At 39.5% G+C, this 26,784-nt stretch overlaps 1 protein-coding gene across 2 annotated transcripts in view; it reads right to left on the bottom strand.

The window, feature by feature from the left end:
* CABIN1 (calcineurin binding protein 1) overlaps positions 1–26,784 on the bottom strand; it is a 104,562-nt gene continuing 77,778 nt past the window's right edge. For both annotated transcript variants that reach the window (XM_057373879.1, XM_057373880.1), the window contains exons 32-37: positions 25,071–25,712; positions 24,547–24,621; positions 14,542–14,833; positions 3,876–4,040; positions 1,912–2,138; positions 1–1,414 (exon numbers count right to left, since the gene is read on the bottom strand). In XM_057373879.1, coding sequence (XP_057229862.1) covers positions 1,271–1,414; positions 1,912–2,138; positions 3,876–4,040; positions 14,542–14,833; positions 24,547–24,621; positions 25,071–25,712 — 1,545 coding nt within the window. In that variant the 3' untranslated portion in view covers positions 1–1,270. The remainder of the gene's footprint in view (positions 1,415–1,911; positions 2,139–3,875; positions 4,041–14,541; positions 14,834–24,546; positions 24,622–25,070; positions 25,713–26,784) is intronic.

The raw sequence follows: 26,784 nt of genomic DNA, 5'->3' as shown, positions 1-26,784 counted from the left end.
GTGCATTTCAACTTTATTAGAAAAGAAACCCAAAAGTTTATACAAAGCTCTGCATTTTACAGAAAACCAACCCCCCAAACACAAAGAAATCCGACATTGCAAGCTGTATGCATTTTCTGTTTTCATATACAGACATATATATATGTACATACACATATATATATGTGTGTGGGTGCACGCGGGTGTATATATAGTGTGTGACGTATTTTTTTTTGCATGGTTTGCATTCATTATTTTACAAAGTTAACATTCAGTAGAAAAAAAAAGGATTTTTGTTACCATTATTTTCTCATATAAATAACTGTGAGCAGTCCCTCTGCAGATAGATAAAAAACACCTTTTCGTGTCATTCTGTAAAAAACAGACATTACTGAAATGGTACTGAAATCTTTCAAGGTTTTTTCAATACCACCATAAAAATATCATCTAGCCCCCAATTCAAAATGCTTGTCCAAGGCATTAGAAGAGAAAGGACTGTAAGACAATTCTGGAAAGATCAGTTCTTTAAGCCAACATTCAGGTAGATAATTTTTGCTGGACCTCATACATTGGTGTGAAATGAGCGCAAACAGGAGACCAAACTCTCTGTCTGCCTGGAAAAGCTGGTTCTTTTGTCTGTTTGAAAGAGTCAAATTCCAACAAAGCACCCAGCAGGGTGAAGGAGCTGACACTCTCAGCTCACCCTCCTTGCCCTATGACAAAGCCACAGATGCAATTTTTTATTTTCTTGATGCAATTAAAATCTCTACCAGCTCAGCAAATTTTTCCTACTCCATTCACCTTAAAAAAAAACTGTTGGATTAATCATGGCATGGTTAGACAGACATCAGGTTGCTGAATTACTGGGAGAAAAACTTAGCTAGAGGGGAAAATGCAAGACAACTAAAAGGAAGAAAACACTATAGAAAAGAGCTACCGGAGCAACTCCCAAGRCTCTGGCTTGAAGAAGCAGGAATAGTAGAGAGATATGAATTGCAGCTCAAAACATCCTTGTGTTTACTGAAGCTCCYGGTGACAGCGTGATCCAAATGAACGAACTGCCTGGTAAACAATCAATCATTCTTTCCGTCAAGCACCATGATGGGGAGAATGGCCAAGATTCTGAAGGCAATACAAGTGATTGTGGTGATAACAAAGGTAATGAAAGTGAAGAACACAATGATGCCAATTAAATGGAGAGTAATGCCAATGAAGATGTTTTCAACTTCCAGAGATGCTGGCAACAAGAAGAATGGTTATGCRGTTGGTGTTGATGATGGCCAGAATTCATTCATATGTCCATGTAGTCATCATCTTCATCAGTATCACTTTCCAGTGAGGACTCCTGGCTTGAGGTCTCTAAGATTTCCAAAGCTGGCTGACAAAGGCTCTCCTTCTTTACATTCGCTGCAGACTGAGCAGACAAAATAGCAGACTGATCCCAAAAAGAGAGAGARAGAATATATTGCTAAATARTCAGGATAAACCCATGATCACAGGGACAAAAGCCCACTGGTTTGCTATTCCTTCACATTCAATAGCTGTCTTAGCCCTATAAAAAGTGTCACCCTAATGTAAAACAACRTAACATTTACCAGTAGGCTTCCCCACAGTGAATGTTCTGGCAGCATCCACTAACCTAAGAACAATGGCTGCACTAGCACACTCAGCCATTTCTGTAATGYTTTCCAAATCCCTCAGTAAAGGGATAAGGACAAGAATAACTCTCATTTCACCCACAGCAAGTATTTCACCAGTACTTTGAAAACTGGCTCCTGCTGGTAACAACTGGCACCTTCTTCCACTACTTATACTACCTCTGGTTATCAATTGGGGACATGAGCTGTTGCTTCTTTCATACAGGTATCTTATTGAGCGAAGAATTAAGACAAAAACAATAATCTAAAAAAATTAGTGTTTCCCTTTTATTACCTTTAATTTTTGCTTGGTCTCTTCTGAAATGCTGCCCTTTGGAGAAAGGAGGGTGGGAGTGGGTGGAGTGACAGTGATCTCAGGTGGAAATTTGGTGACAGATGAAGGTATGAAAAGCTTTGGCATGTTGGGCAGAATGCGAGTTTTTACTCGGGTGCCATCTGTCTTGTTCTGCTGACTTCCCAAAGTCTGTGAACYGGAGCTGAGTTCAGGCTTGGAACTGGAGGCTAAACAGAAAACAGTAAGAAAAAATATGTTAGGAAGTTATCTAGGATTTCAGATGTCAAAGAAGAGGGAAGAGTTCATTGTTAGGACATAAGGCTGGCTCAAAAGGCCCTTCTTCAAGCCTTGCACTAATCAAAGGTTAGAACCAGAAAAAGGATTGTATAATGGTAACTGGAAACCAGAAGCAATKAAAAATATCTTACTGGATGGCAGAAACTCAACCTGACCAAGCACAACAAGTGGTAGTGTAGCACTGGCCATCTACATCTACTACAAATACCATCTTCCCACTTGTGTCAGAGGCAATCATCTCATCTTTGCATTCTCTGTCTCTTCATTCTGCAATGCAGAATAAATAAAGCTCTTTAGCTTTACTTATGAGTCTTAATTTCCTCCACCACAGCATTGTCTCTTTAATTATTGAGAGAGCAACTCCTCAACAATTAAGAGAAAAATAYATGGTAACTCTTGTCAAAATTTCCCCATTAGTTTGTTCAAATCCTGCCATAAAGCCCTCCTTGGTGTGCTSATGGCACTGGCTCCCACACTAGTTAGCATCATTTCCACATTCTTCCCAAGTGTCTCAGCTTGTGGTCTTTACAATGCAAACTKGCTCAGTGTTTATCGAGTACATCTCATAAGAAGGATCCGGCCTTTCCCCAGGCACTATCACATTACAAAATAAAATATACACAACAATAATCAGTAGATGACAATGCTTTTACATTAAAACTGAAAATTCATTAAAAGAGAWTTCTTACTAATAATGCTACTTCATGTGGAGTCAATTTTATTTTTCAGAAGTTATATAAATGGAAACACCAGAACCTTTCTCAGTCTGGTAATAATGACAGGTGTTCATATACATTTCTTCAGATTCAGTATTGSCAAATCCATCTCTAGCAGATATTGGGAACAATATGGCCACTGGTACATAGCAAAATAAAATCCCAGTTGTCCTAATGCTATCCTGAGAAACAAGCAGCAGTAGATCAAACTACCAAGGGATGTAAGACTGAAATGCATGTTTTCAGCTGAACACAGGAATGCAAGAGCTGCCACAACAGATGAGGCATGACTTTCCATCAAGGTCAGTGACCCATCTCCATGGGCAGCCAATCTTTTCAGACAGTAATCAGACATTGGATAATCTGCCTCTCACCAATAAGGAAAAACAAGATACCCCAAACGTGAATATCTAGATTACGCTTGCCTGAAATACCAGGTTTTACRTTTTTTATAATTAAAACACCAACTCCTACTTCTCTTGAGAAGAGGGCAGAGGAGGGATAGAAYGCATTAACTGCTGTAATGCTGGTTTTTATGTTTACTCAGACTGAGTCAGTTTTGTAAAAAACCATTTCCTTCTGCTAAATATTCCAATAGTGTAATTCAAAGTGCTATCATACTGTCCCATATAAGATTTCAATTAAAAGAAAAATCCTGCTTTAAAGGGTGCACCAACTASATCACATGAAAGCTGGTACTGGGAGGTTTTTTATTTGGCTTTGCTGCCATGGCGTTTAGCATGTAAGAATTACCATCAAGGGATAACAGGGCACTTGCCCAGGAAGCTCAGACATTGCCAGGAATGTATCTAAACTCTGGAATACTTGAAGGAAGACAGGCAGAGAAACTGAGGAATACCAAACCCAACTGCCCACCCAGTCAGTGCCTACAGACTGATGCACAGCTCACCACCCCTTTGCAGAATTCTCTGAAGCACAGGAAGCTCCTACCTGGGGTACAAACATGTCCCGAATTTGTGCTGCTCACAGACTCCACTTGCCAGCAAACAGGCTCTGGTGATGGTGCRACAGTGGCCATTTTCATCTGCTGACACAGCCGTGACTCCTGCTGCTGAAATCCAAGCCCCTCCAAAGGCACTTCAAGCTCTTCTTCCTCTTTAGTAATGAAATATAAATCACAGATTAAGAGACATCCTGACCTCTCTCCTAAGCCTCAATCCTTTTGCTGTCTAACCAACTGGTAGAAAATTTTTTTTAACCCTTGCTCTATTTCTAAAGYATAACATGACTGAGTGAAATTAAATATTGGCAAGCTAAGATTGCAATTGCAATTTTTTCATACTTAGCGCCATCAATTCAAACTTAAAAAAAAGTAAATGTCATTTTAAAAGTGAAAGAAAATAATCTTGTGTCTGACATTTTGTCATCTCTGCACATCTGCAACAACACAGACAGCTGAGTGTTTCCTTTGGAGCTGTGAGGGCTGGAAGAGCTGCCATGTGCAGAGCAAAATCCATCACCCTTAACAAAGGAGCAGCCATGATCGATGGGTCCCTCTCTGATCTCCAGCCACAGGTACCTGCTGCACTGAGGCACAGCTCACTGCTAAGGAAGATTCATTACTGTGAACATCCAATAACAGGGCCAAATCCATTCTTCATGAAACCAATATCAAGTGGTACTGAATGCCTACTTTTCTCTGATATGTCCACTGTACCTCTATAAATATATTGGCCTAAAATTCCCACCTTCTGCTATTCCAGAACCTGGGATGTTTATAACTCAGAATCCATGTGTRTGTGTACAATCTTGTTATTATGTACCAGCTGTACCTGCTTTTAAATTAATGCAGTGTTAAACCAGCGCTCTTACACGCTGAGCTGCATGTTGTACWTAACAGGAGTGATTTCCACTGAGCTACCAAGAGCTGCCAGTGCCCTTTCTGGGCTGGGCAGCAACCCTTCCAAGGCTATGGACACTCAAACAAGCTCTAATTTTCTCTTAAAAATGAAGATATTCTTCAAAAACAAAAGGCTGCCTTTGAATCATCTTGTATTTACACAGGCAGCTATCATGGACCAGCACATGCAGTGGATATTCACAGTCTTACTTGCTCTAAAATTCTTTGTATGTCAATGCTCTAAATTAATTTAGGATTTTGACCGTGCAACGTCTTAAAAAGGAATACATATTTTAACTTTTCCTCATTGGAAAACTGCTCCCACCCCCTCAAGTGTTGAAAACACTTCTCCATCTCCACCAATATAGAGAAGAACGCGGAATTTACCATGGTAATATTCTCCTGTACAAGAGTTCCCCTTGCAGAAACTGCTTAAGACAACATTACAGCTTAACAGTCTGATCTACGCACTTTGAAAGATTCAACTTTTTTACAGACTTATCATTTCTATGATTCTTGAATAACTTGTATGAAAAAAAGCTCAGGAAAGCAGGCTGTAAATTCTTTCATCCACTAATTTTCATTGGTAAAAAAAAGAACCCATCATCTAGACTTGCAGCTGACAGCTCATATAAGCCTTAGGATAAATGAGATTGCTTGTAGAAAATTGTCCAGCAGCTCCCAAAAAGGAAAGGTCACCCACTACAGCACAAATCACAGGCAGCTTCTGTTTTGAGATGTTCCACTCACTACCAAGCACAAAATGGAACRGTCTAATGCAGAAGAATGTAGTTCTCATTCTCTGTACTCTCTTGCACATTCTCTCTGGATACTTCAAAATACAGCACTGGAAGTAGGAAAATAATATTTGCATCTGTACATATATTAATAGGYCAAATCAGCTGAAAAACAACACAGAAGGAAGTGCTTAAGTGCAGGAACCTGGAGCAGGAAGATGCTAATTGACTGTGTCCCTGCTGAAGCAGCAGAGGACAGCTGAAGGCTCACTGCTCCTGCCTGCCCTTTGCACCATCACCCAGGATTCCACATCACCCAGGATTCCACATCACCCAGGATCCCACATCACCCAGGATTCCACATCACCCAGGATCCCACATCACCCAGGATTCCACCCTGCTGCCACAGGAGCAGAGCTGGGTCAGCCCCAGCGTGGCCCCGAGCCAGCACACACATCCCATCACACTGCTGCTGCCTGACGACACGCTGCAGTCTAAACCCAGAACACTCCCACACTGAAATGGCTACAAGACACTTGATCAAACATAGGAGGAAACATTACAACAGTGGCTGAAGAAAAGCAAGATGAAAATGATGATGATTTCRCATTACTCTACAAGACAAATGAGAAGTCAACTCGTTCTTAACTTACTCCAACACTCCAGAATCACTGTCTAAGTACCCAGGGTAAGTACTAACACAATCTTTCTTATMCACTTACTAATCAAGAATACAAACCAGTAATTAACATAGCAGGTACAAAACTATATACAAATAAACTGCAAAATCCTACAGCCTCAACTACACTGCTAACTGAGAGCTGTGTTGAATGTACTCTGCTACTTAACTACATTAAGGACTTGTTAGTTCACAATACAGAATAAGAGCTCTGATTTGCATTATTATCTAATGACAAAACTCTAGTTCTTATGCTGATTACAATATTTGTTTAATTATAACATATATCATTGCTTAAACTGATTTGCTGTACTTTATTTTAACTAAATTATGGCCCACTGACAAAAGCTCTTTTGAGCAGCCTAATTCTAGGAAGATGCTACAGGACTGGTAYCAGTCTATGTTCTCTCCTGAGCAATCAGCATCCTCATAGAAATCTCCATCTTCCAGATCATATTTTTGTTGAGTTTTGAAGATGCAGTTTTACAGTGCAGTAAAATTAGATTTAAATTTGACTAAAATTATCTGACAGCCATTTTTAATGTAATAGTGAATGGAAATGAAAGGGCAGGACTCTGGCACACTAAGTGTGTATTTCTATCACTGCACTTCTGAAAACAATACTTGTTAATGTTCTATTAGAATGTGCTTTTCAGTACATAAGAAATCAAGAACCACTGTCTGCTAATCAATCCCTTGCTGTCAGAGATGTGCAACAGTCACAGAATTCTATCCCCTGATTGGGTCATGCACTTTATTCTTTCAGGACTGTGAAATTTTATTTTTTTTTCTTTAAATAGAAACAATGCCACTCAAGTAACTAAATACAGCCAATGAACAAAATATTTTTAGAATTATTGCAAATAACAAGAATTGGTTGTTTCAGTGGTACATATCATAATTTATACTTTAATATATTGCATAGATATTTGTTCTTTTTTCATTACAGACAAARAAAGTCAAAACACGGAAGGACAATCAAGAAGAAATATACAGTTGTATCTCCTCATTATTTGTCTAAAACAGATTTCTGAAGAGAATATTTTAATATTTGTTTTGAGGAGGATGCTGTTATAGCCCTGAACACAATGTCCTAGTTCTTCTAATAAAAACTTTCCCCAGGGAGGTAAAGACTCCACTAACTTGTGAGACACAATATCCTGCACAAGTGCGAGAACACAAGAATGTAAGTGCAGCACATCCTGAAGGTGTTCAGAAGCTCAGATTTAATATCAGTTAATAACTCTTTTGCTATTAYCCAGTACTTGTACTGTCTTGGCAGGTTTTCAAACATTAGCTCTACAAACCCAGTTYAAAATAAAATCACTTTCTGAAGATATAATATGCAACAGACACTTGTCCCCAGGCTGAGGATGGGACAGGTACTGTACTCTGGAGACCATGTAGCACTTTCACAACACAACACACAAAAACTAAGCACACAGAAAAAAAAGCACAGATTTTCAATGCACATCACTACTGATACTGAAAAGTTCCTCTCCAATCGAGCTGAATTAAGTATTTTTTTTAGCTTTCCCTTTCCCAGCAACTGCCTAAATACATATAAAACAGTACACGACATAGAAAGAGGCACATCATACCTTTCAACATCTCCCTGCTTTAGTGAGGAAGAAACAAGCTGACAACAATTCAATGCAACAACCTACTCCAGCTTTCCTCTCCAACCTCTTCCCACTTGTTGCCAGGGTAACCAGTGTTTGCAGATGCCTATAGCGGGCGCCTGGGTTCATGACTTCATCACAGTTAATATCCTCTCCCCATCTCTTCATCCAGAGAATGCACTACATACGTTTATCTACACACTATAAACACACAGATTATACAACCCTGCAGCCGTTTTTATACTGAGACCATTCACTTCGCTATTCTGATGTATATAAAATCAAAAATAACACAGGCAAAAATAATCACTTGGCAATCTGAAGACGTGGAGAAAGTTTAAAAGCAGTAGTACTGTAACCAGTAAGCAGCTGCTCTGGTCCTTCTGCATTGAACACTTAATAATTTGATTTCATCATGCTATCACGTATGAGACATCAACATCAATGTTATAAAACATTTTGTGCAGAGTTTCAAAATATTCTTTAATCGTGCACTAAATCTCTTGCACTGCAGCTGAAAGTCAAGCCCAGAAAATGTGACTAGCACCTGGAAAAAAACATTTTCCAGTTTCTGACAGAAGCAGTTTGAAGTATTACAGCACAGCTATGTTAAAGAATATAAGCAACAATAGAAGCAACAAACAGTGCATGCACAAAGCACCATTTCATTATAGGAAAGAGGAAAGAGCTTTGAATTCCAGGACAAAATATTAACATCATTTCAAAAGAAAATACAAGRAGAAATGAACAAACAACTTCAAGTGCTTAAATAAAGCACTTGCACCACTTGCCTTCATCCCTCTGCAAAATACCTTCCCCAGCAGTTCYGTGTGTCAAGACAAAAAGCCTGAAAATGTATCAGTAGGATTTAGCTGATCTGTACTGCCTTGCCTTCCAASCACTTCAAAAGAGTAAGGATTGAATTCCGTGTGCCTACAGACTCTAGGAAAYACTTATCTTCCTTGTCCCAGTAACAACTGGTTCACTCTGTATTCTAGTGGCCACCCACAGCACATACAATTGTTCACAGAATTCATTTACCGTACAAGGCAGAGGCTATGTTTTTTCCACAGTGATGGAAACGGGTCTGATCCTTTGCTCCCTGACAGAATGGAGTATCTTACCACATTTCCAAGGAATAATACTCATGTGAAAACAATTAATTTWCTGTATTCCGTCTGCCTTGCCCTCCAGTGTGCTGGGAATTAAAACAACTTTTTTCCSCACACAGCAGTTGCAAAGGCCATGGAAAGGCTGAATTTGAAGGAGCTCAGAGTTTCCTTATAAACTGTGCTGCTAAGTCAATGGAAAGAMTGCACTGGAACACAGGTTGGCTCAGCTGAACAGAGTTAAGGATGCTGACACACACAAACAASGGCCATGAGGTACCACAGAACAGCAGAGAGATTATCTCATCACAGGATGGGGCAGGTATACTTGGTAGCTTGCTTTCTCTAAATTCATTCCAAATACCCTGCCACAAAATTTATTTTTAGAAAAGCACTGCCAATTTATAGATGCAGAAAGAAATACTTGACTTGAGATGCCAAATTCAGGAAATTACATTTAAGGMTGACACACAGAGTCGTATGTTAAAAATTAAGCATTGAAATAATTTTGGAGGCAAAAAGCTGCAGAACACAAGTTCTACTGCCCCCTGAAGTGAAAGAAATTCAAGCAGTCTGGTGAACAGAAGTTTGCAGTGCAAGAGCACAGCACAGTGCTATATTTATCACTAGGTCCTGAGCAGGGACAGTGTACTGTACAATTATACGAGACATACCCCAAAACTCTTCCTAATCTGAGGTCAGCTGYCACGGAACATTAATGAGACTAAAATTTAAAACAGGTGGCTGATCTGAAAGTGCTTCCTGGAAATAGTYCCTGGCCCATACTAACTCCCAGATGCCTCTAACAGCCATGCTGGGGCCAGTCTAACAGCAGGATAGTGGAATTCCTGTGTCCAAAAACATTTCTGGCTACCACCAGTTGTCCTAGAAGTGCAGAAACCTGSCATGCACTTGGGTAAAGAAAAACCCTGAAGTTCAATACTAAGTTGCTCACTCTTTTTTTTTTTTTTCAACAAAATTTCAATTTAAAAGAGCAAACAATGGGCCTAGATCAAAAAGACCACAGTTTGTTATTCAGCTACATGAACTTTCAAATGGCATTATCAAAACACAGCTAATTGATATTTGTTTAATATCTGACTCAGCAAGCACACATCATCTGGAGAGCATTCCACAGCAGCACCTGCGGACAGAACAGTCATTTGCAGTCTCCTGTTTCTGAATTTTCATTATGAGTTATCTAACAAAAACTGTAAGACTTTTCCTTTGCCATCAATATTTCACCCTCCTTTGCCCTGACAGCCAGCTAAGCACAGRGAAATTAGCAAAAGCAGCTGGTAGAAAAATCTCTGAAGTGAATGTAATGACACCCCACAATTTTCTAAGTACTTTGTAAGCAACACAATACCTTATAACTTATAAGAGGATTTATAACTACATCTCTCTCCAGTCTGCCTTTGTGCAGGAATATATGTAAATTTTATGCTGCTGACAGCAATCTAAAACTAGTGAAACGAAACCATGTTGTAACCATACAGCATGGCTACCGTGTTCTTTTACAAAAGGTCTCCAAAAAATGTGTTTCGATAGTGCAAGACATGCATAGGCCAGCAGCTCCAGGATTTTCAGGGAGATCTAAGAGTGCCTGGGGCYAGAGAGCCTCCTGGAGCACAGAGCTGCCCTGACTGCACTAAACCCCTGGTTCCACACCATCACCTTATGTGCCTCAGCCTCAGCTGCTGCCCCTGCCCTATTTGTTCTTACTGATCCAACACAGGTACATCAAAATGATGACAGTTTTAATGTGAAAGGATTTTCTGCACAACATCRGATTGAAGAAATAAAACTTAAGGAATTTGAAGTGTAGGTATCAGAAATAGACCTTAAGTGTACTGAAAAATGCTCCTGGAATGAGTTTGTTTCGACAGGAGGCAAATCAGCATACTTTTACAAAGGGAAGAGAGAGCCATGACTGACTGGTACTATCTGAGCACTACAAAAGGGAATTAAGAAGTCATTCACAAACAGGAAACCCCTGCTGACATTCAGCAGTCAAGTTGTTTTCAGAGTGCACCCATTGTGAAAAATAAAAAGCTTCATGAAAAGCAGGATCAGACAAGGGGAAGTGAGAACACCAAAGCCAAGGAGGGCGAAGCAGGAGGAGATCAGAGAGAGCAAGAGCAGAGCTCACTGGAGGCAGCCTGGCTGATTCCAACTGATGACTCTGCAGGCACTTACAGTGGACAGGAGCTTCCACCCCAGGATGGTACCCATGGGGTGGGGCTACAAGCATTTAAAGCCTTGGAGAAATCCAGCCTTGGGAACTGAGGAAGACAGCGATCAAAAACCAGAACAAGTTGACATTGAAAATGAAGAAGAAAGTAGCAACAGTAATGTTACCCAATTCTTAGGACTGCCCACTTCAAAACCCTCTTTAATTGGAACATTTGCTTTTCAAGGACTCTGCAGCTGCCTACACACACTTAAACCATTTTAATTTCTTTGCTCTCTCAAGTCTGCTCACCTTTCCATGCAACTGTCCTCACTTGTATTTATTTCTTGTGCTTCTGAAACTGTCAGAATTCCACAGGTTGAACTACATTTGCACCTCTACTTGCCCTGTTGTGCCCATTTGGCAAACATCTGAAATTATAGCAGAGTATTCACATGGCTTATGGTGTGCCACTTCACTGCACAACACAAAGAATTGTCTTCCCTAGTTCTGAATTTCTAAGTTTGGASAGCTATCTCATGACCTTGCTTTTAYATTGAAATGCTTAGGCMTTAARTGGACAAAAGATTAATATTGGGGAGTCTTCTACTTGGATTTTATATTCCAACTTGGTAAATAGCTGGCTTTAAGCAAAACACAGAACTTTAAATAGTTCCAGGTATAAAAACCTTCTCTTGGTATCAGAACTCAAATGGGAATGTTTTCCTGTTCATTCCTCATAAAAAACCATTACTGCAATAAGGACAGTGAAGAAGCAGAAAATGTCAAGATTTTTCAGCAATTTAGAACAGTGTAATACTGGAACAGTGTGACAGGCTGGAGGGAGTTTACCTTAATTGTCCTATTTTAGCTTCCCCAGAGAAATGTTAGGCTGAGCCACGAAGGCTAACAGTCCCAAGTACATTTATACCCAAATGTAGGAAGCTGTCGTGCTGGAACTGCCACCATCATCACTCTGCTGCTGGACTCCATCACGCTGTATTCTGTACCAGTTAGTCATGCACCAGACTAAATCTCAGGAAAATATTTACAGAAGAAATAAGTGGCATAGTATCAACACTGCTTGGAAAAACAACTCCTTTTCCTGGGCAAAATCAGAGAAAATGAGAGCAGCTAATACTCTCTGATGTGTAATACTTCCATGTGAACAAATAGGTACAGGAGGAGGTGCTGAGACAAAAAAGTTGAAAACAGTTTACTCTAAAAATGGGAGGAGTTTTTACCCAAATAGAACTAATGGAAGGCAGATGAAAAAGGKTTGTAAAAGAATCATGAATAATTCTTTTTAGAGGAGGAGGATACAAAGGTAGGAGAATTAAAAAGAAAAGAAGAAGAAAGGACSCAGCAGTAATTGGTGTCTCTCTCAGCTAGAGAAATGACCTGTCAGGTAGGTCTGAGAGCCAGAGAGCCAGATACAACGCATGCATTCAGCACTGGGATGAGAGCTTTGCAGACAGAGCCTCTTGATCTTCAGTCAGTTGCAGGGGTGTAATTCTGGCAGCTAACCCTTCCATCTCCCTCAGCCAARATGATGTATAGAAAACATGAAAGAAGAAAGAACAATATCTAACTCCACAACCTTAACAAAGCCTAGGAAGTCAAAAGATTAAAATAAATGTTCCAATCACTGCGATGTGGCCTGGGGAATTGCAGAGAGGAAAGCACGTCAGAAATGCTCGTGAGTTCTGTTTGAAAACCAGAAGAATGTGTGAGCTCTTATCAGCATTGTCATTCCTGCACCAGTCTCCTCAGGAAGTGCWGAACAGCTTCACAGTGGATTCCATTTTTCCTCCCCTGTTGTCTAGGCACAAACCCGAATCACTCCCMATTGAACAAGCCTGCCAAGACATCTTATGACACCAGGCAATTTCACTCTTTTGCTTCCCAAGGACAGTAACAAAATGTGGTTTACACACTGACTAAGCCATTCCTTCCTTATCACTCCCCTCTTCTCTCTTCCCTTCCCAAGACAAGCTCTCCCTGGAATTGTGAAAAAGAAAAATAAGACAATTATAATACCACAGCTAAGAGTGGATGTTACATTTCAATTTTGTCCTGTACTCAGAGAATAGCAAATTGGGAAAACCTATTTCTCCCTAATTTGCTTTTCACTGCTGATGAATTCAGACTATGTGCATTCAAATACCAAGGCTGATTACATAAGGAAAGAAATGACATACCAGAAGTATAAAAGACAAAAAACTTCACAAAGTCACAATTCCAAACTAAGAAAACATCCCATCTCACAAATCTGGACATTACTTCCACTGTACCTTCGTGCATCACTTTCCACAATACCTGTTCTGTATATGGTTCATTCACAACTTTATCTGGGCTCCCATGACTTTGTCTAAGGCATTTGGTGAGTAGTGCTGGGCCTGGGCTTGTGAACAGATGGAGTGAGCACAGGCAGCAGCAGATGCTTTTTCAGACAGTGTTTCTGCTAAAGTTGCAAGAAAGTACAGGCTATGGCAGGTGCTCTGCCACCTTAACATTCACAGTGTCCCACAAATATGCCCAACCACCTCTTTGGGCACCCAACACAAGKCTGAAATTGGGTCTAATCTCACTTCTTTACCCAAAGTGGATCAGTATTGCCCTGCACAGAGATTTTTTGGCTGYTAACAAGCCAGCCTGCCATGATAGCAGTAAAGCAAATGACAGCATTCWCATTTATTCTTTCCTCATCAAGAAAACTGTATAGGACCAATTACATAATACAGTCACAAACAAATCTCACAACCATGCTATAGAATAAATAACATTTGTTCGGTTTCTTCAATCCTTTCCTGTGCTCTAACCTGGCACATAACCACACCAGGGCTATAAATAATACATTCCAACATTCTGGTCCTGTCAGATGCTTCTTTTCTGAAATGTGAAAAGTAATAGTGATGATAAGCTAGCTTTATAGACCATGTAGAATCTTRTCCATCAGTGTGATGTATCTCCACACCCATATGCTGGGCAGTGAGAGCTGTGCAGCTAATTATGTTAATCAGACACTTCTAACACAGATGTAGGCTGCCCACCAGTTTATTTTAATTGTAATGACTTCAAAATAACTTAGATGTTAAAAAAAGTTAAAAGAACTAGATCCTCAACTCACTGAAGAAAACAAAACAATTTTAATTTCAATGCTGCTGGAATTAAATTCCCTAGAACAGATGAATATTTCTGGCTGCTATTTCATGATTTCACATCCAAGTTACACACAGTGGTCACTCTTCTAATCTATCCTACAAATTAACGTCAGCATTGATCATGCAGACACACCCGTTTCAGGACCAACACAAAAATCTGTGCAGCCTTGTGGTGTAGTGATCAGAAATTGGGACAGAATCAGAACTCAGGCACTAAYTCACAAGTGGAAAGTGCTTAGAGGGGGCCAAAACACTCCCTGGCTGAGACTTACCACGAACAGCATCGCTCATGCTGGGGGCAGGCTCGGCGCTTTGACCCCGGAGCTGCTCAGGGTCCCTGTGGGACTCCTGYGAGGTCGGTGCTGAAGATGCTGAGGAGGAGGAGGATGAAGAAGAAGAGGCTGGTTTGGATTTGGAATGCAGATCGTTCAGTCTCAGGAGATTTTCAGGAGTCACAGTGTCTGGATTCACTGGGGTAGGATGCAGTGTGGCTGGTGCTACTGGGAAGAAGCTCTCTCTGTTGTCCTTTGTGTGCTTTGGGGTTGTGGGTGCTTCTCCTGTTGACTACATAAAAAACAGGGGCAGCAGTGAGAAAATGTCTACATGTCATTACCTGCTTCAGTCACTATTGCAAGCAGCACATCTTACAGACAGAAAACACTCTCTAAAGTGAATATAACATAATAGTGACACTATTACAAAAAAATACTTTCTCCTTTATGGATTATTTTTCTGTCCTTTATGGTCTATTTATCAAACTAGCACTTGAACACTTACATTTACAAAGTTTAATTTAACACATCCCTCACAACATAACATACTTTTCTGAGCTCTGTAATTARCCATGAGTTACAATCTCCTGTAAACAGAAACATATTTCTTTCATTTAAAAATATGTTGACAAGTGCTTGACCTGAACAAACAGATCTGCAGTGCTTTAAGATACTTTGCAAATTATCACAAGAAATAATTCTTAGCAAATGATGTGAGAAGAAATGGAGAAAATAGAAAAACGTATTCACTTGTTAAATAAGAGATCAGCATAACTCCAAATCACAAATTCCTGGTAACTGGAGAACTGAATAACACTGAAGTCCAGTAGAAACAGGCCTGGGAAGATCTGCTGCCTGTGCAGAAGTAAGAGAGGCACCAAGAGCAACACTCTTCTCCAAAGCCAGGGCTAAAAATTTAATGCAGTGTCATTTATTATACAGACAGAAGGTAGAAGTGGGACATAAATTCACCAAAGAAGGGAACAAAAGTACCCACAAAACGAGTATCTTCTCTATAATTTTTATCAGTTATCAAATRAATTATTCTTGCTTGTGAGGCCACAGAAAGTGTTAATTTCTCACTCTTTACAGCCTTCACTTAATGGAGACATTTGACTGTAAAAGATACAGTCAGAYGGAATTCTCAGATGTTTAGTTGTTTGCCTCATACCTCTACCAAGAAAAAAACAAYCTCATTTTTACCATAGTGTTAATGAATGTTTAAAATAGAAACAGTTGTGCTGTCAAATGTAAAATCAAACTGGACCCTGATGTCCTAGATGACCAAAGATTCAGTACAAAGCCAGAAGAGTCAGTAGAATCTCACCAAGAGAACAAAGAACTTTCAGGTGGAGAAAATGCATACTTAACATTCAAAGGTAGAGAGCACACAAGTACTTTTTTTTTTAAACAATAATTGGCAGAATGTATTTTTGAAGTTCCTGAACTTGATTAATCAATCTCTAAAAAGCATACAATTAAAACCTGCCAGATTCTATGTGTACACACAGAAAAAAAATACAGCAGCTATATTCACAACAATTACCATACTGAATAATGAAAAAAGCCTATTCTRCCTCCTGAAAGCAGCAAGTTTCTGATGCTTAAAGCATCAGTTCCAAAACTAAAGTTCTCGACACACAAATGGGATCCCACAAACCTGMGGGAAATTAAACTGCAGAAGAAAGCCATAAGCCAGAAGTGAGATCACTAGAGGAAACRTTTTCAGCTGTGATTTAAAGGGAAAGCCCTTCACACCCATGCACTTCATTAACTTGCATAATAGATGATGTAGAACCTGACATTTCTGTGCTTGTCTTGTATCCAAATCTTTTTTCCTGAGAAACACATGAAGGTACTACTGCTTAGGTATATATATATATTAAAAATATATCTGCACCTCAAAGTGGATTTCTATAAAAATGCACAGCTATTTCCAGGGCCAGAAAGAGGACATTTGGAAAGTAACTCAGCAATCTTTGGATGGTATTCAGAAGAAAAATTATTAGAGAAAAAGCGCAACCCCATGGAATAATTCCTGCTGGAAGGGATCTCTGGAGGTCTCCAGTCCAACTTCCTGCTCAGAGCAGAGCAGAGCAGAGCAGAGCTGACTTCCCAGTTTGATCAGTTTACTGAGGGCCCAGAGCCAGCCCCATCCAAATACTGCCAAGGCAGGAGATTCAACAGCCTCTCCAGGCCCCTGTTCCAGTGTTTTACCACCTTCTCAGTGAATGTTTTTTTCCAATCACTTCATCCAAATTTCTCTTGCTACAGCTTTAAATGGTGCCTCTTGTCTGGTTCCTTCCTTTCTGCTTCCTTTTCTCTAATAATTTGTGCTGAAGACCACAATTCCATAACCCCATTCTCCATTTATTCTGCTCCTCACCAGGATGAGTATCCCAGCTCTATTTTTCAGAGAATCGAAACATTTTATTTGCAAAAAAGAATKACATTTCTGACTCAGGAAARCCATTACCAAAAACTCTAAYGTGTAGTCAAAACATGCAGCCTTAYACAAAAGAAAGGTAACAAGATTATTGTTTTTATGACTTTGAAGGGARCCTTCAAGATGTGACCTGGTGAAGAGTTGTCTCAGGCTGCTGTAAACAGACAGGTTCTTTTCAACCCAATGAAACAGAGACTTTGGAAGGAAAAATAAAAATATCTCACACTGACWTTGTTTTCTCAAACGAGGGGATGGGGGTGGAAGAAAGAAGAGAAAGCTTTCTTTAAAATAAGAGCCAAGGATTAAAAAACCCACTGTTGGCTACTGTGCACTCTGCAAWGGATTTAAACCTGCTCCACATATTTCTGCTGCACTCAGACACTGAAGAGCACCCCAAAGCTGCAAGCACAAAGCTAAAATGAGCACCACAGTGAGGCACATGTTCTTTGAGAGATTTTGGGTTTAGTGTAGGGGCAAGACTTCCAGCACATCTGATCATAAGTGATGCTATTCACAAAACCCAGCTCAGGGCAGGGCCATTTAGTCCACTGCTCATGACTTACAGTGCCACATTTCATCATCCTGCAGATCTCCAGGAAAACACRGAACCTCTTAACACCCAGCTGAGAAATAAACCCAGAAAAACTCACTCAGCAAGTCTTGGATTTACCAGGAGCCTTTTATGTTCATCTATCTCTACTTCTAATCCAACAGCAAGGCATAACAAAGATGTTTTCCACAGACAAGACAGTAGGAAACTGAGAGGCAGTGACAATCCTTTAGCAGTGCTTTATGCCGTTTCTCATCAGGAGATTAGTTTTTAGTTTTTGCTTTGCTGTGGCACTAAGTCAAAACTTAGCCAGTTGTGACTCAGGCAGAACTTCTCCTCTTCCCCTCTCCAATCCATCTCACCACGCTCAGTGCCTCTGTTACCATCACTATTACAAAGTGGCTTTAGTCACCAAGAAGAAACAAGTATTTTCTTACATTTATAGTGTTACTTCCAGAACAAGTGCATATTAACTGAACTAAGATAAAAACTCCTCTATCTGACTTTTTCCCGTCTTTCACTGTAATTCCTCTAGTCAAGACTGGACTTGCTTCTAGATTTTTTAAAGAAACTTTAAAAAAATGATACTGAAGGGTATGCAGTACTACTTTTGTATTGACCTCTATATGAAAATGGATGGAAGAAATATTTAAGGCTTATTAATATCCAATGATGTATCATGAATGATCAACTAGTTCCATAAAGACCCCATTATCTTATTTCTCTTCCATAAAACACTTAGCAAAAATTGTTTCTTATTTTGAAACAATTTTTGAAGAATTGTTTCTTATTTTCTTAAGAAACAATTGAATTGTTTCTTATTTTTGAAGAATAAAACTGAAATTTAAATGAATAATTAGGACTGATGTCTTTGTGAATTGTGACTATTTCTGACTTGGGTTACAAAATCAGTCTCCTTATTTGTCAGAACCTTGACTATTTCAGCATACTTTCAAAGAGTTCATTCAGCTTCASGGAGGTGATGGACAAACCCTTCCATGTTGAAAACTGACTAAAAAAGAAGACAGCAAAATGCTGGAAATCCAGCACTGGGACAGCCTTCCAACAATAAAATTATCAGCAAAAGTGCAGAMTTTTTTCACAGATGTTACTGGAAAAAATGGCTCCCTACAGTTTCCCAGTGAGGCTCTTCAGCAGTGAGACAACAACAGCAGCAAAAAGAAATTGAGCATTAAGATAAAAGATGGGAAAAATTTTACTTTGTCGCCTGTGAAGTGATAAACCAGAGAACCCGACCAAGGGTTTATTTTTACCATGCTTACTGTATTTTCAAAACACATTTTGAAAAACAAAGAAATCTTACAGCAACCTTCCTGCGACCGCTTCTGGAAGGGCTCAGTGCTCTGCGGCTGTGGGAAAAATTAACAACCAAATGTTCCGAAGAAAAGGAAAGCAACGGTTCTCCCAACAAAAGTTTCCTAATGAAAGATGCTGTAACTGCAAGTGTTACATAACATTTTCTTGTTTGCTTTAAAAAAAAAATATTCCCATGCCTGAGTTTAGCACTCTAATGGGACTGAAGTCAGAATCCACCTCACACCAAGGTGCATTTTTRGAAGGACAACAGCACATCCCCACAAAGCCTGGAAGCTGTCACACAACTAGCTGAACAATATGCTGGCCACACTCCACAGGATTAGCACTCCAACTCCTGCTCAATATTGAGTTTCAATTAAATTATGGCATTCTTTCTTTTTTCCCCTCAATCCCTCTACAGCAGCATTTGACAGAAATCTCATTTGGAAGTTTTCTTCGAGGTGCACCAGAAATACCAGCAGTATCCATGGTCAACACTCTGTAGAAGCTTGTATTTCCTCAAACCACTTTATATACAGAAAATAACAGAGGTTTCTATACACATGATTGAACTCTAGCCTAACTAAATCCCCCACTTACACAAATGCATGCAGGAGCTTAATGTCCTGCTCTACACAGGCAACCATATTCCAGCAACACCTCCATACACAAAAATATAATTATTGGACCAAGAGAGATCAGGTAGYAGGATGAAAAACATTAATATACAAAGTAAAAGATAAAAAGTATCTTTTCTTTCCTTCATGTTCACTTAATGATTGCTTTCTGCAGGAGACAGAAGGAGGAGAGCTGTTAATTATATCAAGAATACACCTCCAGGATAGAGTGAGAGGGGGATGCCATGGCAACTGGCAAATGCAACAGTGAACAAAATGGTCACCCTTTGGTAGGAGACCATGAAAGAGCTCGTCCTTTTGTCCCCCCCATCCCCACCTCCTCCTTCCCCCTCCTTTCTTGTCATCTTTGCTGCATTAATAAAGCATACAGACAACTCAGGAAAAACAACTTTTTCTGTAAGCAGTCTCTGACGTCTTGATGTGCAGGAAGAAAAGATGAAAATTAGCAGCATGTGGGTGGAACAAAAAGGGGGAGAAAACACATGAGGTAGAAGATGATTATTTTCTAATTATTTAATATTCTCCTAATCTCCTCCCATTCCCAGGAAAGTACCTTTACAGAAGGCTTTTAGCTGTTTCCTGAAGAGAACAGCTTGGTGGTTTGTTGCTTTGTGGGGGTTTTTTAATGTGAGAATTCGAGAAGAAAATGCTCTAGACACCCAAGGCAGTTCAAACAAGTCACTCTCAAGTTTTCTCCTTGAAGAAAAATGCCTGAGAGCCCATGTCACTGCAGTGCTGACTGCATTCCACAGCAGAAGGGGAAAAATCCACAGGAGTGCCCTCTAGCTTCATTCACAGAAGAAACTTTTTTCCTATTCCAAGTAAAATACCACATTCACTGTAAGGTCCAGCACAAAGTGTGTTTCAGCTGCAGCCCCCATAGACCAAACCTATCAACGATAACAGAAAATTCTTCAGTGTGAGGTTGTGGATTACGACTACTCATCTCCAGCCCTGGGAAGAGGTAAACACTGGTGGAAGTAGAAAACAAGATCTCAGTTACCTGTTTTAGAACCAGAGAAGGGCAGTAAGARCCCTGAAACAGCACCTTCCCTCAGGAACCAACATTTTTATATTACAGTTGCAGCAAAACTTTATAAAATCACCCTGGCAGCCTGCCAGGARCCTGAAAGGAACAGCTCGTTTGCATAACCTGATTGTGTTTATAATAAAATTCATTGTTTTGATTCTGCTTCGTGAAGCATCAGTTTAATTAGAGCTGACACTGAAATCTGCTGATGAGTTTTGATTGTAGGYTGAGACAGGGAAATGGGGGAAGCACTTGGGAGTTTGGCATCAGCCATGGGAGGTGGCCATGGGTGTGACTTCAGAAGAGGTGAGGRAAGCAAAAGGTGGAAGGGAAGATTTGATCAGCCAGAACCACGCAGGGACAGCTCAGGGCTTGGCAGCTGGAGCAGGAAAGGGCACTTGAAAATTTCTTTTCTCTCCCTGTCACTTCAGGAATGGAGTTCGTCCCAGAGGAAGGATTTTTTGGCTAAGGCAGCAGTGAGTCTTAAATAACTCAGAAATGTTGAAATAGCCCCTTCTCATGACATTTAGATGATATACTATACCTTGAAGAGCCAATAGAAATTTCAGCTCCTACAACACTACCCATTACTAGGGCTTTCTAGTCCCATATTCTCAGGGGTCACAGCACAGGAGCAGAGACTTAGTGGCATTTTGGAACTTTGCCTCCAAACATTCTTGTATTTTTAGAGACGTTAAATCCAGCCCTGTGTGCAGTGTTGATGTTTGCAATGTTYTAAGTTATTTGTTTTATATAACTCCAGTTCTCAGGATTAGTGATACATTATACCCCAACACACAACMACAGTGTTTTACCTGTCGTGACTTTCAACACTGGTGAAACCTGTAATTTGAGTATTAAGGAATTCAATATTAAGTCCACAGTAATAAAAATACCTTTTCAGATTGCAGGAAAAAAGAAGACAGATGGGTTCTTAAACTGAACTATCTCCACATGCATTTATAGAAAATTCTCTGCAATACAAAGCTTCATCCTGGCTTGTACTGCATAACTTCCCCATGTCAATATGTCCTTAACACTATATAATGAAGAATTTAGTAAGAGCAATTTTAGGCAGTCAGTGGAAAGGCCTATTAGRAATTCTCTAATTATCTGGAATCCTYAYAACTGGTGGATCCTTACAACCCCCCCTTTCTGCCAGCGTGTCCCCTCCTTGGTCCTCAGGACCACATATTTAAGTAAAATGCTACTTCAAAGTCAGACTAATCTGCCTCAATCTTTCATTCTCCMTCAACAAGGCCTCCTTCGTATTCCATTTCCAGGGACCATTAATTTTATATGAAAATCACAGTTGGCAAGACTAAAAATAAAACTCAGAGCAATAGCTGACTGCTTTCAGGATCTCTGCAAATCTTTTAGATAACATTCTCAGACAGAAAAAAATCAAAGAAAAGAACAAGAAACCTTCAAAATGCTTCTTGACCAGAAAGCAAATTAATCTCTTAGTGTAACTTTAGTTACTTGACTACTGATGACACAGTGACCACCACTGGACAGCAACTTCAGCCCATTTGATGTGTGTATATCAAAAGTCTTGCTCACATTTAAGAACTTAGAGGCAAAAGGATAAAAAGTGGAGGAATTACTTTTAGCCATACCTGCTCTCCATAACAGCATTAATAACAGTACTTAAGAATGTTGCATCACCACTCTGGAAATTGTGCAATAAAATGTGGTGAAGCTGATGAAAAAAGTATTAATACTGAATACTGAAAGAAATGTCCCAGCAAATTATATAGAACACAATTTTATATCAATGATTGGTATCTCCCAATGGAAAACACACCAAAATTTCTCTGGTTCTCCAGGAGCACTGGAACTTATCACGGCAAGGTTTTGTAYCACTGACTTTTTCTGCCTTCTTCAAAGCTGGAAACCAACCTTTCTAATGCACTTCCCTTGTATTTAGTTGACTTTGTAGAAGATGATGTGCCCCTCATCAGCTCCAAATATGCACCACTCATGACAACTACAGAGGACTTCTGAAACCAAGTCAAAGGGTCACAGCATTGCCAAGCTATTGAAAAGATTAGATCTCATCACAAAAGTGTAAGGAGCCACTTAGTCCAATTCYGCTTTCTGATTGCTCTATTGTTTCCTGCTTGTGCCTGAAGAGGCAGAGAAGTAGATTTTAACATGGTTGTTAAATATTTAGGTTAGAAACKCTGACTGCTCTGGAAGAAAGTTGAAAAGTCAGAATTTAAGTAATGTCTTATTTTAATAGCAAGTGAAAACTTCCATAAAGAAACCATATAATGCCTGAAACTGTAAAATACAACAGCCAGCTGAGAAAGACATATATCAAGGTGGATTTTGAGTTCACTTTTTTTTTTTTTTACTGTCAATTTCTTGGGAGAAATGACTGAAGAACCACAGGACCTGCAAACCCACTCAAACTATCCAGGAACAAAGCATTTCCCCGGGCTGCCGCAGCTCTTTACATGACATCATTTGCTTACAGAAGGCAAATACTTGCCAATTTTAAATAAAACAGGATTCAGTCTGTTAAAAACAGACAGATGTCTACAAGAGTGGCTATTCCTGTGTCTCCACACTAATTCATAGTGTTATAAGAGCAGCCTCACATGGCTTGCAAGATCCTGCTAGAAGCAGACGAAAATGAGACTGCAGGATGTAATAACCTCGTTAGCTGGGACTGCTTCCTAAAAGGGAAAGCTTCCAAGTGCAGCATGTTGAGGGGTATGTTTTATTTCATGTGATTTAACAGGAGATCTTATTGCTTCTAGTGCTGTTAAGTACTAGCTCACCTATTGTGTCCACTCTCAAGATTAGTTTGTGTGCAGGTTTGTCACCATTCTCATGTTTTGTCACATGCCTGAGCAACCGTTGACTCTGCTGGAAAAGCTGGAATAGCAATCACATTCCCTGAGCCTTCAAGAAAGCCCAGCAAGGAAYTGGGCTGATACACGAGGATTTGGTGAGTGGTTTTTAAAAAGGTGAACGCATCCAAAAAAGCAACAGTAAAATGACTTTTTAAGGAAGGTTATTAGAAAATTGTTTTTATTTTGAAGTCATAAATCAATATGATGATGCCTATTTTTTCCCAAAAATAAACTGAGAAAGACTTAACATGCTGAGCTAACATGTATTTATTAAAAAAAAAATTAAATCTTAAATACCAGACTACAAGCAAGTGAACACTTCTACTAGAATAAATACCTCTCTTGCCATTTCTGTTCATTTCTGTAGTTCAATGGAACAATTTAACTGACTTCCTGAGGGGCACAAATTGGAGAAAGTTACTTCCATGAAAATCTAATAAAGAAAAAAACCTACCTTTTCTCTTACATCCACTCCTATTACTCTGCTAGGAGATGCACTATAAAAAAGCACATTTTAACTAAACAAAAATTATGGAAAATATGAATCTAGAAAATATTTTGGGRCTGCAAAATGAACACCACTAAACATGTCATGTATCCAGTTTTCTTCTTGGCTTTGATTTCACAATAAGGACTGATAAATAACCATGCCTTTAAAGCTCTATAAYTGTTTGCTGGATAAACCTAGAAACTACGAGCTAAAAACAGAGTAACTGTTTTTAACAGAGTTAAAATCAGAATCTCAAACATGCAAGTTGAGAGAAAAGCTATCTGGTATCCCTAAAGCAGAAGTGCAATGTTAGCAARGGAAGAGCTGATAAGGTTGTAGCCCTTAGGGAACACAGAGAAGTAATCACCATCCATGAAATGCTGGGATATGACATGGACATTAGGAAAATTGTAGAGTGCCATAAATATTCCAATTCAAAAATGGTTTGAGGTTTCCCCAATTGCTTTTGGGCAGGAAAACTGTTCTTCAAGCCTGACATAAACAGTAGCAATGACCCTACAAAGGCAATGATCTTCCTACTAATGTAGCCCAACCTATCTTAGATGACAATACAAGGAAAATAGGCATTTCTGAGAATTGCAGATACTCAGATTTGCATGTACAGACTCATAAAAGCTTGTTAGCAGCAGTCAAAGGCTTCCAAGCTTACCTGTTTCTGTGCTGATGCCCCCATATGCACCTGGCAAAACTTGACTGCCTGTTCAAGTGCTGCTTCTTCATCCACCTGAACAGAGAATCACAAGTAATGAAGCCATAATTATTTAGCTGCTCTATAAATCTAATTAAGGTGAGAAGAAATGGGGATGTAGAGCATGGGAGCAAGGGGGAGAAGCAGCATTTCTACAGCAGAACGCTGACCTGAAGCTGTTTAGAATATCTAAAGACAAATACTCAGTTCTCTCAATTCAAACTAACATTTAGCATGAACAAACACAACAGAACTGGTATTAGAGCTCTTAAGTAATTTTAGAAATTTAGTTTCAAAACATGGAGGGTCCTRCTCCCCATCCCCAGCAATGGTCTTGTCATGAGAGTGGTTCTTTGGGAGATGTTTAGCTCCACAGGTTTTAAACAGATATAGGGCCAATTTCATACTGCTTKGTTTAGCAATGCCTATTATTCTAAAACTGTGTCTGAGGGCAYAAAGGAAAATGACAATTAATGATAGAATACCTGCTTAATCAGCATGTAGGTTTCAGACATGATCTTCTCAATTTTGCCCAGGTCATAGGCCATAACTTTCTGACCTTGCTGCCATACTCGATAAGCATCGAGCAGAAGTGTTTTTCCAGACTCCACATCCTCAAGTAATTTCCTCTTCCTGCTTGACCTCTGGACAGGTTCTTCTGTAGGTACTGCTTGAACTATTCCTTTAGCTGCCTGCTGCTGRTGTTTTGAGCTGATACTTAGCTCTTCCAAAGAAAGTTCTGGAGTCCGGCTCTCGGGAGCTCTCTCCTTTGAGTTCCTGCCAGCCTGGAGACGGTCTGGCTCACTGCGTTTACATGAAGAATCAATTTTTTCAGGGTCATTGCAATAGCCATCAAGATCCATAGGCTCAACTGAACCAGGGCCAGGAAGCTCTTTAACCTCCTTGTCATTCCTGTCCTCTTGTTCCAGTATGTCCATAGCATTGGGAATTTGTCCCTGGGTCACTTCCTTTACTCCATTTTCAGTACTATGTACTACTCCATCTGATAAAACTGCCTTTTTGGGAAGGACATCTTTTCCCTCTTCAGCACTAGTTTTATTGGAGACGTCTGTTGTCATCCTTCCTGAAGCAAGGTTAGAAGACTTGGAACCCTGATCTTCTGAAACCTTAATAAAAGAAATTGTTCTTCTCAGTTATCATTGAAATCAAAAAGCATTTGAGCACAGCTGTGACTACCATGAATATTGACAAGTACCTTGCATTACTRCTTCTGCTGAAGAAAAGGCATTTATTCTATGTTCATTCTTTTTTGTTCCTCAACATTAATTAATCCAGGCCACAAGTCTTACAATTAGAAGTATTTTACTAAGTGAAAACACCACAGAGAAGTCAACAGCTCAGGCTGAACTGAAGCCACAATGTTTATTTTCCCTCACTGCTTCAGTCCATGCTAAGGGATCCAACTAAATGAAATCCAAGGTTTTAACAGCACAATTTTTTCTTCTAACATATTGAAATCAAAACCAAACATGTTTCTTTTGGCAGCTGCAGATCAACCTTAAATTTAAGAAACTTTCCTTTCGTTGTTCTTACACAACCTTCTTGCTAACAGATCAAGAAATAGGCAAAACCCTGCTGAAGTACTTTAATTTTTGTGCCTTTACTTTGGTGATGTTCCAAAGGTAGAAAGTCTCAGCACATCATCTCTTCTTTCAAAAATTGATTATAATTGATTCTTCCATCCAGATTCTTGAACAAACTATTTCATATACAGAGTTTCAGTGTTCTTGAGGATGGTTTCATTTAATTTGTTAAACCTATAGTCTGTTAACTTGGAAAACCTTTAGGAACAAGTTCTTCYTTTAATATATTTACCAAGTAAACTCCAATATCCAGATCCCTTAACCTGGAAATTGACTGGCTTCTATATGACTTTTAAAAATCAAACCTAGATTAAAATTATGTTTAATAATGAGTGTGGTGCTGTCAAGGACCAGCAGTGAAAAGTGCCTAGGCATGTAAGACCTCGTTGTCTGGGCTTGTTTTGCAAGAGAAATCGAGTGTCTTTTAAAGGGAAACTTCCCACAGATCCCACCTGAAAATGGAACTCTCATACACTACATGTATCTACCATTATTTGAAATTTAAGGAACAGTCAGACCAAACTTACTGCAATCCATTAAAAAAAACCTGTATTTCTCGCTGAATTTCAAAACCAAAAAACAACAATGCTGGAAG

The sequence above is a fragment of the Malurus melanocephalus genome, unplaced genomic scaffold, assembly GCF_030028575.1.
Source record: "Malurus melanocephalus ecotype Western Australia unplaced genomic scaffold, MMel_1.1 scaffold_208, whole genome shotgun sequence".
In the NCBI taxonomy this organism is placed as follows: Eukaryota; Metazoa; Chordata; class Aves; order Passeriformes; family Maluridae; genus Malurus; species Malurus melanocephalus.
Note: the sequence above shows the minus strand (reverse complement) of the source record. Positions and strands in the feature narration are given on the sequence as shown.